The 15,256-nt window shown below is 37.9% G+C and overlaps 1 protein-coding gene across 1 annotated transcript in view; it reads right to left on the reverse strand.

The window, feature by feature from the left end:
• Positions 1–439: 439 nt before the first annotated feature.
• The window catches only part of GAS2 (growth arrest-specific 2), a 34,851-nt gene continuing 20,034 nt past the window's right edge, over positions 440–15,256 (reverse strand). Inside the window, exons 3-6 of the mRNA XM_009080393.1 lie at positions 14,916–15,057; positions 6,421–6,484; positions 2,746–2,890; positions 440–625 (exon numbers count right to left, since the gene is read on the reverse strand). Of these exons, the coding sequence (XP_009078641.1) occupies positions 440–625; positions 2,746–2,890; positions 6,421–6,484; positions 14,916–15,057 (537 nt within the window). The remainder of the gene's footprint in view (positions 626–2,745; positions 2,891–6,420; positions 6,485–14,915; positions 15,058–15,256) is intronic.

Raw genomic sequence — 15,256 nt, forward strand, 5'->3', positions numbered from 1 at the left:
ATACGAAGTCTGAAATACAACTCTGGGTTGGAAATATCTGTTAATCAAATGAAGGACTATGGACATTAATGTTTTACTCATCCTACTTTAGCAATAGATCTTAGCCATGACTTGGCAATTCAGTGATCATGACGTCTTTGATCTGTTTCCTGACCTGTCAAATCATATCAGTCAAAACAAAGTGGGAGAAAGGCTCTTTGAATGCAGTGGATGCTCATTCAAGCCAAACTGAGAGGAAGTCATCAAGTCCATTTCTGAAAACTTCTCTTTTGATTGCCACTGATCAAGGAGAGAGCAAATTCAATGCCCTAAAGGCAGAAGGATCTACTGCATACTAATAATTCCTTGCGTCAGTTAACACACTGTAGTTTATTTATTCCCCAACAGTGTCCTAAAAATGAGAAGACAGTGCTGCTTAACAATAAAATATTTCCTCCTGTTAATTGGTGATGTAATTTTCCAAGTGAAAGTCAGCAGATCCTAGCAATTCACTACAAAGTAAAAACAAAACCTTTACCCTAATAAAGAGGATCTTCTCTCCAACTCTGTATCTTCCCTGTGAAAGACGTTCCACACAGAACTTATTAGGGCATTTACAAGGTGGATCTTCAGAAATGTGTTTAACCTAGAAAACACAGATGTTATTAATAGAAACTGTGTACAATACCATGTGCAGCAAACCATTCAGTAAGACATTTGTCAGAACATATCACTAATGCAAGTCTTAATTGATGATATTTCTCTTTTTTTCCTCATGTTCTTAACATTTCTGTAAGCCCTATGGTGCTTCCAATATCAGCAATGATTTAGGGGCTGAGGTAAGTTAAAAACAGAGATGTGTAACACAGTTCAACACCAAATCTGCATTGTTTAACTGAAGCCAAACAGTTTGTTACTCTGAGTTCAGCATCAAACTTTAGTGGACATGTTCTCAGTATTTGATGCTGAATCAGCTCAAAGTTCTAGTATAGCTAACAGGCAAAATGAAAATGTCATAATGATGCATTCTCCCTGCTAAATATATGTAATAAATACACAAGCATCTTGCTGATTAACAAGAGGCCCTGCCCTTTTCAAACTGTGCACTGACGCCTTAAAAAAAGACAGGTTGATTCCATGATTCTGTATGAAATCAGTGGCTGATGCCTTGAGTCCAAGCACAGGTTGCTGAGGATGAAAAAGGTGCATTGCTGGATCTCTTGGAATGTGGCACCAAGGCTGGGATTGTGCTTAGGGGGCTGTTTGGCCCTCTGAATGCCTTGGGATAATCAGGAATTTCTGACATAATATCCTGTGGCATTTATCACCTCTGGAGACACTTGAAATTTGAAGCTGGCAATGGATAGTGTGAACTATCAGATGCAGCCTTAATGCTGTGTCTACCAGAGTTCCTCTTAGCAGCAAAAATCCAGGCTTGGCTTTTGCTTGCTAAGCCAGGCCCAACATGCTCAAGGTTGTTTTGAACTGTATAAGCAAAATAGAGCCATCTTCAGCCTGTGGAGAATGAAAGTCAACAGATTTATACTGGTGTAAAACAGAGGATAATAAGACCTTTACTGCTGATCCTGCTATTGAGGCTTCCATTGCCTTACTATCCCAAAGGACACAGAAGTATTATATTGAGTGGAATTTGGAAATCAAATAAGGAAGCAGAGGAAAGAATTATATTCTATTTTATTTTGTGTCTGGACTATATAAGCACTGCTGCTATTTTATGGTGTGAGTGTCTGGGGCAGTGAGGGTCAGGAATCTAGCTGGATGAATTCCATTCTGTTTCTAGCCCTACTGCTTTCTAAATTAAAGGAGGTGGTTGGAGACAACCTTCATACTCTGTTCTGCTTCTACAAGATATGCAGTCACCATTCTCCTTCTATACATTCTTCCTCAATTCTGTCGAAATGCAAGTGCTTTTGCAAAGTGAAGGAAGAAATACAAAACATTAAAAAAATTGTTCAATGTAATGATATACATCAAATAAAAAAAAGGGTTTCAATAAAACGCACGAACATTATATTCCATCTGCTCTTTGTAAGAGAAAAGTGGCACATGGATTTTTCAAGTGCTTTGTAACTCCCAGGTGGCACATCTACCTTGCAATGGAGCAGTTACTATGGCAACTGCTTCTTTTTACAGGCTAGTTTTGTACTTTGCAAGTTTAACCTCTTCATGGTCTCAAAATGTGTCCTTTTCATCTGATTCCAGCTGGTTCAAATGAACCCCTATGGGTTTGCAACAGAGAAATGAACACTCAGTATGCTGCGACGAGTTTAATGAATGTCAAAGCAAGATACTTTTGTTCCAACAATGAGGACAACAATGCTTGTTTGGGTTTTTTTATCACGTGAGAAACATGCAGAGCAACAGCATAAAAATTAGGCTGAGCTATCTGAGAAGTGTTTGTTAAAATTCAGTACAAGTCAGTATGGGCCAAATCTGCTAGTCCTGACTCAGTCCTTCCTCAGACAAAGCACCAAGTGGGAGTTGGTGACTAAGAAGCAAAGGAGCAGCAAGAAGGGAACGTGGCCCTAAGCACAAAGCTAGGCTAAGCTGCAGAGCTCCTACACACTGTGATTTCTTCTTTTTTTTAACATGCTTCAGGCATAAATAATCGTGGTCAAAAAGAAATTAACTCTGTCAGCCTGCAAAGGTTTAAAACACAGTGAGATGTTAAACTCAGGCTTGTGTGTGCTTTGCAAGTGCATACCAGAATGGATCAGATAGGAAAAAGCTTCCTGCACAACTTACAGCATCGTCCAACAGTTTCCCTGTGCTCTTTTTCCCAGGAGATTTTGTTGGTGATGGTGAAGGAGATGGAAGGGGAGCTGAAAGTGTTTCCTCTTGTTCAATCTCTTTTTCCAGCTTTATTAATCCAGGAGGTTCCACCCCAAACCTTTTGGAAACATGCAAATAAATTACTTACCAAGTATGACATCTTTTAAAATAAAACAGTGGGAAGAATTCCTATTTTCTGTATTGCACTACCATGCAAAATCAGAATGGCACATGCTTTAGTAAACGTGTATAAAATACATCAATCATTAATGCCATCATTCCAAATTAATAGGAAAAATGAATTTAGATGGAGTCTCAGTTAATCAGGTTTACTGGAAAAACAGAGGCTTTTCTAACTTCTCTGTCTGGTAACACAGGTTGGTGAATAACTAATTTATGGACAACACTAGACCTCAAAAATTGCTATAGCATACAGGAGAGAGGGAAGTTCAGCACATTTGCTTTCTACTTTCCTTTCTGAATAACATCCTTTCAAATTACTTGACAATCTATAGTTTGTGTAGGTATTTTTCAAAGAAATCCAGATGAAAAGGGATTAGAGGTTATCCTGGTCTCAGCTATTGCACTGAATTTATAGGTAAAGAAATGGAAACATGGCTAATATTTTTCAGAAGTGGCTAGTGCTTTTTCTAACTGATTTTTGACAGCCAAACTTCAGATCTCTGTTTAGGGTAGCAAAACACTTGCAGCTCCAGCTAAAACAAAATATATGCATCTTCAGCATGGAGCAAGACAAACAGAGCACTTGGAGCTCTTTTTGAAAGGGCTTTCGAAAGCTTTATGGCAAGTGACTGAGTCAATATCTCACAGCAAGCAGAGCTTGGACAGATGTCAGAAATCTAAAAAAGCCCATCCCATTTTCCTAATGATTGCTAATTCCCTTCTGTTTTTTTATTTGCCAACCCTGAACAAAACCCAGAAAAATAGAGTTTCTTTATCAGAGAAGGACTTCAGCATGGAGAAGTTACCATGCCAGGTAGGCTTCTCATAGCAAACTGCTTGCATAAATAAAACCACATTTCCTTATATAATAGAAAAGTCCATAGCTCAGATGCAGAACTATACTGACTTATCTAGGTAAAGATCTGGACACTAAAATACTGAGCAGTAACAAATACATACTAGGAAAATCTAAGCTAAATACCATAAGACTGTTAGAAGTGTTCAGAGAAAAGGCATAAGCACATACACTAGCTTTTGTGTTTTTCTGATAACTTTACATTAAAAGTCACACTACTGCCTAGTAAATTAATATCAAGAAAACCAAGAACCAAATCTCTGCTTGTATTGGCTTCTAACTGGTGCAGTCTGCCTAATGAAAAGTCAGCCAACACTGAAGCAAGCACTTATATCCAATCCATTTACTTCCTGTCTGTCTGCAGATGCTGACAGGCTGTAAATCATTAAATTCCCACTGGGCTCTAAGCCTACTCCTGCACACAGCCTTACTCATCAAATCAAACTCTTCCACCCTAAGCAATGCTGCTCCTTTGCTTCTACTGCTTTTCATAATCTCCAGTCTTTTGTCTTTGGGACAAAGCACTTCCAATGTACTTCCAGAATTCTGAATTCCTCCAGTGAAAACTTGAAAAATAAAATCAATGGACAAACAAAGACACTTGTACTATCAGGCACGTCTTGTATGAACCTGAGGCAAAGCTGTTGGAAAGCTGAAATTGTAAAAATCATATCTTTTCTGGGAGGGGCTGAGGTGCAAATTCTGTTCAGGAAGGTATGCTGAGAATTTCCTTTTCTGCTCCTTTCTAGCCTGGCTTCTCACAAATACAAATGAAGCAGCACTGGACTGTAACATGATCTCTGATAGACTTAGAGCACCACTTTGCATTTTTACCAAAGTAAAATTGAATAAAATAGCAGAAAGATCTTGAAATTGCTCAACAGTAATTCCAAAAGACCTGTGGGTGTTGTTTAACCCTCAGAGTTTAATAGTTACCCAAGAACTTCCTTCTTTGTCCAGGAAAGATAATTTAGCTGTATTCCATTGTATAAACTCTGACTTTCAAATACTTTGGGAGAATGTTGGACCTGTGCAATACACTGACATAGTCCTGTGTATCATCAATGCTCAATTTTATCCTTTAGGACACTTCCCCCTCTCATAAATCTTCTCCCTGTATCCATGTGACATCTGCCAGTGCACACAAGCACCCATTTCACTATTGAAATTTTGCAGATTATCTCAGAATTTTGTTTTCATAGACAACTGAAATCCAGGATAATTTATTAGGCAACTCTATCTTTATTAGTAACTGGGTTTTGACCTGCCACTCTTTGAGCCAAGTGATCACACCAGTTTCCCACTCACTGTGCAGTTCATCCCTCAAGTCCATCTGTCTCTAATTTGGCTAAAAGGACACTATGAGATAACATGCTAAAAGCATTGCTGAAGAGCCTACAAGGAGCTGGAGAGGGACTCTTTGTTAGGAACTGCAGTGATAGGACAAGGGGTAATGGGTTCAAACTGAAGGAGGGGAAGTTTCAGTCAGATATTAGAAAAAAGATTTCCCTGTGAGGGTGGTGAGACACTGTCCCAGGTTGCCCAGGGAGGCTGTGGCTGCCCCAGCCCTGGTGGTGTTCAATCCAGGCTGGATGAGCCTTGAGCAACCTGATCTAGTGAGGAGCTGTCCCTGCCCAGGACTAGAAGATATGTACGGTCCATTCCAACCTTGAAATTCTATGATTCTATGAAAATACTTTCTTATTCATGGGAAGGTAATTTTTTTTCCCATGTTGGACTGAATCCAAGTTGTAGAGATAACAAAATTCCTGAAAACTGGAAATCAGCTATTTCCCTGGCCACTGCTGTTCCTATGCAAACTTCCACTGACAGCAACTGAAACATGACCAAGAGAATACTAGTTGAGCAGCTTCCCATCTGAGTTCATTCACAAAATATGAATACACTTAACTCAATTATAACATGACCAATACTAGTTCTTAAATGAGGAATGAACAGGGATCTCCTTGACACTGACTGTAACCACAAGGAGTTCTCAAATTGACAAAACTGTGAATCACAAGGCACTCCAATTCTATATACATGGATGAATGCAGCAGCAATTTGCATGCAAGACTGGGCAGCAGCACTGCTGTTCATACATTTTTTAGCAAATCTTATGCACTATACTGGTTAAATCTGCATCTGCAAAAAGGGGAAAATCACATTCCAGTTACTGTCATTTTGATTGTCTAGCAAATGTCACTGTTGCCTTGATGTCAAAGATAACATTACAATGTACTGAAGGTCCAGCCTTGTGAGGTTTTGGAAACGTGAAAATCAATTTATTGCCAGTAAAGTTACTTAAATCTCAGTTGTTTATACAGAGATCTGACTGTTCAAAGCTTTAATTAGGAAAAAAAAATCTCAACTCTTTGCCCTCCTAATACGAGAAGAGCCAACAAACATCTTCACTGAGGTGATGGTACAGAGATTTTATTGTATTAACAACTGCCCTCAAGATATCCTTGAGTGACATCAAGACAAGCACTCCTGGACCCTAATGAGCACAGAATTTAGCTTCTGATGTGCTGATTTAGTAAAACTCTCAATAGCCACTGCTGTCAAGAATGTAAATATTTCATCATTCTTGAAATAGTTTCACCTACCTTGCTGCAATCCTTCCAAGTTCCAGCAAACAAAGGCACACTTCTCTTGGCTGCTTGTGCAGTACTGGAAAGGCAAAATGAAGATGGAAAACATTTATAAATAAAAGCTATTTTAAAGATTTTAGTGATGGAATGGAACCTAATCATCAACATCTGTAACTCTTGACTCGGATAAAACTTAGTTTTCTTTGGCTTGCAGTGGAGCTTTACTGGAATAAAAAGGATAGGATTGAGGAGTGGTGCAGACGATTTAGGAAGTTCCATTTAGTTATTTAAATAACTGAGTCATTACTTGAGCTAATTGGCAATCTGCAAGCAGTTCAGAACTATTTAAAAATAATCAAGAGCTCTGGCAGAACCCTGAAATTAGCATAATGTCAAAACTAAACTAATAACATCAGAGTTATTAAAGATACTTTTCTTTCTACAAACTAAGAGAATTCATATCCTTTAGATCACTGTGTTTCTTAGGCAATCTAAGTCACAAAAATAACAAAATTGCATTAGCAAAGATATATCTTACTATAAATTTGGTTCTGAGTTTTTTATACATCTACTCTTAAAGCAAATGTGAACTAGAATGCTTTAGGGATTCAGTTCATCATAGGAAAAAAATCCCAAAGAAACAAAAATGTTTCTTCTCTATACATGTATACATATATGCAAGTTTTCATGCCTGAACTCCACACAGAACATGTAATTTTTTAGCTTCAGAAGCAGCTGTGACACAGCCTGAACTTCTATTATGAAATACCACAATAATCCAATATAATTTCCCCCCATTCAGATAAATGTCCTGTAAAGAAGTTCAGCAAGGCATATAAGCAAAATCCAGAATCAATAAATCAAGAAAGGTCTGTGGCTGTTTGCATAATTAACTGCCCCAAGCTCAAAAAAAAAGAAAGTAAAAATAGAAGAGAATAAAGCAATTATGAGTACACTGTCACCTACTCTCCAGAAATACCTATTGCTGTAAAACCCTCAGGTTGTGGATAAAAAAAAATCAGGTTTTCAAAGTCTTCATAATAATCACAAGATTTGCGCTTTACACTTCAGATTGAATTGACACCAAAAAGTAATTGTGTGAATATTTGTATAAATCAGGAAAAAAAATAAATAAACAAACAGCATGAAAATTGATTTGCTTTTAATAAGTTAGGGTCAAGACATCAGCTGCATAAACATTTGGTAATCTAAAGACTCACCTAACCCAAATGCATGAAGAAAAAAATAGCATACCTGAAAAAGATATTTCAATGTCTAGTTAAAGCTCTGAAGGTAATTACTTTGTCCTATACTGTATGTATGAGATCCAAAACAGGAATGCACAGACTCAGACATCTCTAAATAACCTACACCCTGGGGCAAACCTTCAGCTTCTGCAACTTCACCCTCCAGCTCTGCTGACATGAGTAAATGTCTGGTGAGTGTTGCTAGTTGAATGCTCATCCCAATAACTTTTCCTAGTGTCTGTGTAGCCCTTTGAGTTGCATTCATTCTTTCTCTCTAATCTCAGCAAAACAGATTTCCAGAAGTGAAACTGCAGAGCATGAAAACTAAAATGGCACTGCCCTAGGAAAAATATTTTCCTCCTTCAGCCTTCTGTTACTAAGAATGTAAACAATGCAAACTTGGACATTCCTCTGTTCTCAATATTCTTCACTGCCACAACACTAATTTCATTAAACATTTCCCATTACTTGCAATCAGTATTTTTAAAATGTTTAATTCATGACTCTAGAAATTCATTCTGCTGCTTTGGTTTTAAACCAGTTGGGATTCCCCCAAAGTAACACTAGATTTTAAGAAATAAGGCATCCCCGTCCCAAAATAAAACTAGATTTTAAGAAATAAGGCATCCCCCAAAATGTAAATGGAATAAACTAGGTGTGAAATAGTCAAAGGGAGGCAAATATTTCTGAATTGCATTTCATACATTTGCACATCTGAATGACTTTGGAAGGGAGGAAAAAAAGGGAAGATCAACTGCTATATGCAAAAAGATCCATAATATAACTGGAAGAGAATTTGAATAAAAATGTAAAACATTTTTCTGTCGATGCTCTACCCAAACAAAATTCCAAGTCCTTTAGCAAATCTGACTCAACATACCCTAGACACATTTCATGCATTTCACACTGAACAATGTGACACAGTGAAATCATTGTTAGAGGATGAAGAACTGTGCAGGCAATAACCAACCACAAAAACAAACAGCTGGTCATCTGATAAGATGGTGACACAAGTGCTTCTAGCAAGAAAATGTTAGCATTCCTGAGGACTATACAGCATATGTGTTTGGGGGCTTCAGAGACAAACAAATGCTATTTTGTACACTGCTGTACCTCTAGGTGACAAGAAAAGTTGAGAGATGTATCATAACAACTAGCCCAGCCAGGCTTAATTCTAGCCCAAAGTGCTTCACTTTGCATCATGAATACAATTTTTGTATGCAATTTACTATAATTTTTCAAGCTTTCATCTAGGGAAGAAAACATTATTCCTAAACAATCATTGTCCAGTCTCCCCTGTCAAGCCCTAGCAAGGTGAATTGTCTGAGGAGGTGATTATAAGCAAGTGGGAATTTGTAAATACACAAGACACATACACTATGCAGATCTACTGCATCAGGTGAATGGAAGTGCCTGTCTTGCTAGAGAATCTCACTGATGACATTTGCTTGACAAGAACACAATGTGAAGCTTCAGAAATTGCTTATTTTAGGTGTCCTGACAATTCCAGACCCTTTTACTTTCCAGCTCATCTCTTCAAATACTTCTTACCCACTGTCCTCACTGCCTGCATCTTTCAAGCTGCCTCCAGCCACTCTTTTTAAATAATAATTGCTTTTCAGCTCCCAGCAAGCTTTTATTCCTGCTTCTCTCTGGCAATAACTTTTCTCCACACTTCTTCCACCTTGTTGCTGCCCCATTGTCCTTGTACAGGTTTTCCTCTTCAGTTCACTCACCCTTTGTGCTCCATCCATGTACTTCCATTTCTTTGCTACCTACTGCTCACCAAATTTCCTCAGCCTTCAGTGCTCCCTTCCCCAGTGCTTGGATGCTACCAGGAGAAGCAGAGAAGGAACAGCCTCTGCTTCCAGTGCTATAGAACCTGGGGCTGTGAGGAGAGAGAACACACACTGCACTGGAGCCCACGTGTTTGCTGAGCACATTGAACTGAGAGTTCACAATAACAAACACTGAGGTTTTTTGTTTTGTTTGTGGTTTTGTGTTTGCTTTTTTAAAATTAGCAGAATGCCCAGCCACGATACAGGAATGAACTTCTCACACCTTCCTGCCAAGTTTCAAATCTTGGCTCCTAACATCTTTATAAATAATCTTAGTGAAGTCAGCCTGTCTTCAAACATAAGCTACATTTTTAAATTTTAATTTTTAAAGGTATCAGGCATAGCTGAATCAAATGAATTGAACATGATTTCTGTTTTTAAAGCATGTTTTAGCTCACTACAAGTGAAGAGTTTTCCAAAGTGGCTTAGTAGTTATTATCATAGCCTTCTAATTGCCATCAGAATTCACACCAGTTTAGGGAAAGTTTTCCAAAAGGTTGGTCCTTTGATCCTCCTCCTATGGTCTCTCAATTTCTCCTTAATACCTCTTACTCTGAACCTACAGCAGCTTTTTTTGGGTTGGTTGGCTGGGTTTTTTTGGCTAAACATTGCTTTGTCAACACCATTCAATTTATCCCAAACACATCCTTGCTGCTGCATCAGAGTTATCCTGTAACATGCTTAAATCAAGGAGCTGTTTCCTCCCACCCCCAAACCATTTCAGCACTATCACTTATGGAAGTTTCAAAACAATTGAGGTGTCAAACACAGGAGATCTAGGGATGGTAAAGAATTAATCTAGAAGGAATACAGAGATCATCTAAACACTAATAATTTACTGGAATTCATTAATTTAAGATGCAAATCCAATGGTAATAACACAATGTCCAGAATGCTTCTATAGTCCTCAAAACAAGACATATTCAATAATATTATGAGTTGTTTAGTAAAGTGTTGTGAAAGATGGGACAAAAACCTTATTCTGATGCAACTTCATGTAAATTTTAGCATGTTATGTGAACATGTCAGTGTAAAAGAATGGACATAACGCTTCCATCTTGTAGTGTGAAATCAGATAAACTAGAGTATTAATTAGAACAATCATTTGCCCTGGGCATAAGGTATATTTAAGCAATCAACATTTGAGGTTTTTTTTTAAAAAAACCCTTTAAACCAACAATGTTAGACTTAAACACCTCTAATCTATATTCTATTACCTTCACTGAAACACTTGATGCTTTTGTTTAGGGAACTTGCCCATTAAACTCCAATCAGTTGCATCAAAAGAAGACCATGTCTCATACTGTGTGTACACACTCACAGAATATACAAGCACAAAACATGAATACATCAACAGCATCCACCAACTCCCCAAACAACTGACACACAGCAGCATGCTGGCACACTCGGTGGCAAACCCTTTTCTTGCTGGGTGGACTTTATCAGGGAAGAGATGCAGAATATTCACTGGCTCCAAATCCTATAATCATCCAACAACACTACATTACCACAGAGAGTTCAGAACTTATGCTTTAAGATCACTTAACTAAAGCAATCACAGGAAATCTTACCATTCTTACTATTTGGCCAAGAAGAGTTTTCTTCGAGTATTAGACTCTTCAGGCTTGAGCACGACAATTGCAATATCTCCACCTAGAATGCTTCCATAAATAAAATTACTATAGCTGTATGGATCTGCTCCCCCAAAATCTATGAAGGGGAACTTAGAAATTATACATATCATGGGAACAGAGGATTTACAGACAGTATTACTGTTCTTACACTGCAAAGAATAGTGTGTCACATTCTCAGTCCTACATAGGGGACAAATTTTGACCTCTGATACATCTACAAACACCATTCAAAGACAGTGTATCTCAAGAGTTGCCCAAATAATCAAAGTTTGGACTTAGGATTGTACTCTTTAGTATTAACAAAACTAATTCCTTCTTCCTGAAATACACCAAGTGTAAAAATAAAGAAACTGATAAACATGCTGTGTTGGTCAGAGAGTGCAGGGAGCATGCACAGTCTCCCTCTACTTTGTAGGATTCAAGATTATCCCCGTGTACTTTGTTGTTGTAATTTTTACAGATCCTCATGTCTTTTCTGCAGCTCACACAGCAGATATACCACCCACCTTTTCTTTGCAAAGGCATTAACTCTGAGACTCTCCTGCTGTGTCTCTGTGTCAGGTCCAGAGGGTAAATAAGAGAGAGACTGCTACCAATCTCAGCTCTGGCTGTGTTATAAATCTCAACAGAAAACTGGATTTCCCATTTATTTTCATTTTAACCTAAGTTAAAGCATGATAACCTTCAGCAAGACAAAATACATCACATTATAGACTACTAACACTAGTTGGTAGTACAAATGCATTGTCTTCAAACTTTGTATTGTTGTCTTTCAATGATTAGAAGGCACAATCCTATCTACCAGCACAGCAAGCACCTCTCTATTTCCCCCTCTACTTGTTTTTCCTTCTACTTATTTTGAAGAAAGACTTTGATCACATTTCCTTGGTTAGCTCAGCTGAATAGCCCACATCCAACAAAGCATGTGAACCCATGCTTAACTTCAAATAACTGCATGAATTACTGAGTTAGTCCACAATGAAGGACAAGAACAAAGTGACATGAGCAGGTCTGTTCACCTGCTGGTCTGGATCAGCCCTAGAATGTTAACCCTTTGCAGGACCAAACCTCTAGGAATACTCAAGATTCCCATTAACATCATTTCCCTGCACACTCATCAGGCATGGACAGCCCCTATCCATAGTGTCTGTTTGACACAGCTCCATTCCAGTGAGGAATACCTTCCTATCACTTCAGCCTGAGTGCTAGAAAGCTGGGAGTGTTGGATGCATTTGTGTGCAGCTCTATTTGCATGACTTCAAAGGCTTCAGAACTCATCATGATGGGAACACATTTTTAAGGAACGAGAAATAATAGCAGTTAATGACTTTTTTAGCTAGTATAGATTTCTTTGGCTGATTCTCTAATCAACTCGTTACTTCTAAAAAAAGTAAATCAATAGTGCCATAAATACATCATTCAAATATTTCAGTGCACTCTATCTTCAGAACTGCTCTTATGTTAGAATACAAATTTGTCAGAAAAAAGACCTCAGGAATGTTTCATGTGATACAGTGGCATGAAGAATATATCACTATGTGCATCTAATTAAATAATACAGTATTTCCATCCAGTAAGGCAGGCAGAATAGAGTAAAAGAAGTGGATAAAAATCTAGTTCACTAAGAACATTGACACAGCAAGTTCCTCCAATACAGACAGAAAACAGTTGCTTTATCACTAGGAATTTACACAGTTTATTAGCCATGGGGCAAAACAGAAGAAAACACAAAACCCAGTTATCTCTACAACCATAATTTCACCATGATTATTTATTACAAAACACACAGAATTCCACAATGCAGTGAGAACACTTAGATGTCATTCACAGATGTTCCTCACTACTTTGAAAAGAACCTTTGATATTACTTACCTCTGCTAACTTTTTATTTCCTATGCAGTGGCAAAGAGATTTGTGGGAGAGAGAGGAACATAGAAGCTTTAGATTGGCAACTGTTATGATTTATCATTATTTCTGATGCATTAAAAATACTTTAAGTGAAATCAAAACTTTGAGTTATAGCTCAAACCAGCTAAGAATAGTAGCTACTGGATTTATCTTTTTTTTTTTTTTGGTCACCATCTCCTACTCAAGTTCACAGAAAGAGGTCAAAATATGATCAAGTCCTAATCTTATTTCCAGCATCATAAAGTTTTTCTACTAATACATTCTATAATAAGAGAAGGAAAACAGAACTTAGCTTTTAATCAGCAAAGAAAATAAGTCAGTAATGAGACAAATCTGACAGAGCAGAGGTTTGAGCACTGTGTATTCAGTTTTCTGAGAGAGGAAGTTCTCTTGACCACCAGCCATCCAGGCATGTTTGCACTCAGTGTTGTACCGTGGCAGGCAAGGCACTGTGTGTGTGTGTGTGTGTGAAAATTAACTTACCAGAAAGTGTCAGTATTCCAGCTATGCCAATTCCATCTCTCAACAAGATCTAGCTTTTTCACAATGCACTAGAAAATTCCTTATAAACATGCTATGAATACACACCTAACTTATTATTGGAACCATGGTTAAACAGCTGGGCTCAACACAGCTGTACAAACTCTAAATACATCTAAGTGTTCCATTAACCACAGGTTCTTCTGCCTACCTCAGGCACTGGAGGTTTGTGTCTCCTTCTGGTGTTTATAAGTTTCTTGGTCCTAGGCAATGTCCAACTTCTCCATCATTTCAAATCATTGAAACTACAATTATCACTCATCTTCCATTTGATTTACCGTATCAAATAAAAATTTCGTCTTGAGGATTTAATTAACAAAACAGAGTCATTACATATATCCTCCTTACTATTTGTCACCTTTGTGATACTAATTTCTCCTCTGCCATTTTCTCCTGGACATATAAAATACTGAAAATAGAAAACTTCGCAGGATAAAAGAACAGACAAATGAAAAAAAGAAATTGCCTGGGAAATATTTGTGCTAGACTATAGAAGTAGAGCAAGACTGTAAAAGAAGGAGAATAGATCAGTCACAACACAGATAAGAACATCAATGGGACAGTCAAAGACTTTTTGAGCAGCAGAACAAAGAAGCCTCTTGATTCAGTACAGTGTGTTCATCTGTCTTCCATAGAAACTGATCTGTCACAACTGCTTTACACTTTTATCTGAGTTCACATAAAAAAGATTTGACCCTCTTAATTTCATGAGATTTGGCTGAAAAACTCTAGGCAAGATTCACAAGTTTTCCTTTGAAGAGAGAAGAGTTAAAACAGTGAAGAATATGTAGTATTAGAACAGCAATTTCCCAAGCAGTCCAATTCTTTTGATGGAACACCATGAAGCACCAATGTTGGATAGTTTTTGTCCTGAGCTGCACAAGGGAAACAGCTGGAAAAAACAGTCAGCATAGGAAGCAGAAAAATTTTGTGTCTTGCCTCCTGTGCAACTCATTATATCTGCAGAAATAGCCAAATGTCTGCAGCCAGAACTGAGTATTTGTATCCTACTCTCCCAAAACAGAAAAGCACCATCTTATACACTGAACTAAGGAACAGCATTCCATGCCCAAAAAAGAAGTGTGTGCAGGGTGAAAAATCATCTGCATGCAAGAAATCACAGCATGATTTTTCTCTCATTTAAGTGCCTCTTAAAACTGACTTAAATGAATTTTATGCAATATGTACTTTATCTGTTCATTCTTCAGATGAGAGGCAGAATCAACAGCCAGACACAGGTCAGATTTGGAGTCAGGATCTATTAAGAGCCATTCTGTCTTTTAAGGCAAAACACGGAAGAAAAGTTATTTAAAATCACTAGTACTACATAAAGAAATACATACCCAAACCTTCTGATTCAAACAGGCAGGTATCATCCACACCTACATCTCTGCACCAGGATAAGAAATTTGCTGTGTTGTCTCGTGCAAAAAAAGACCCTGAAGGAGCATTGGCTTTGCATGGAATCTTCCGAACTGGTAAGGTCTGAGGAAAAAAAACCAAACCAGAAGTTCTCTATTTAGAGATATGACACATCTTAGCATAATGCTTAAGTGTTATGAAATCATCACACAGGTTTTGCATAGATGGGTGACTGCCACCAACATATTGCCTTGGCCACCAAAGAATCCCAAGCAAAGAAGGATGAGAAGGGAATTTAGGAGCATGAAGTTATCAACCACAA

Source organism: Acanthisitta chloris, unplaced genomic scaffold (assembly GCF_000695815.1).
Source record: "Acanthisitta chloris isolate BGI_N310 unplaced genomic scaffold, ASM69581v1 scaffold27248, whole genome shotgun sequence".
Taxonomy (NCBI): domain Eukaryota; kingdom Metazoa; phylum Chordata; class Aves; order Passeriformes; family Acanthisittidae; genus Acanthisitta; species Acanthisitta chloris.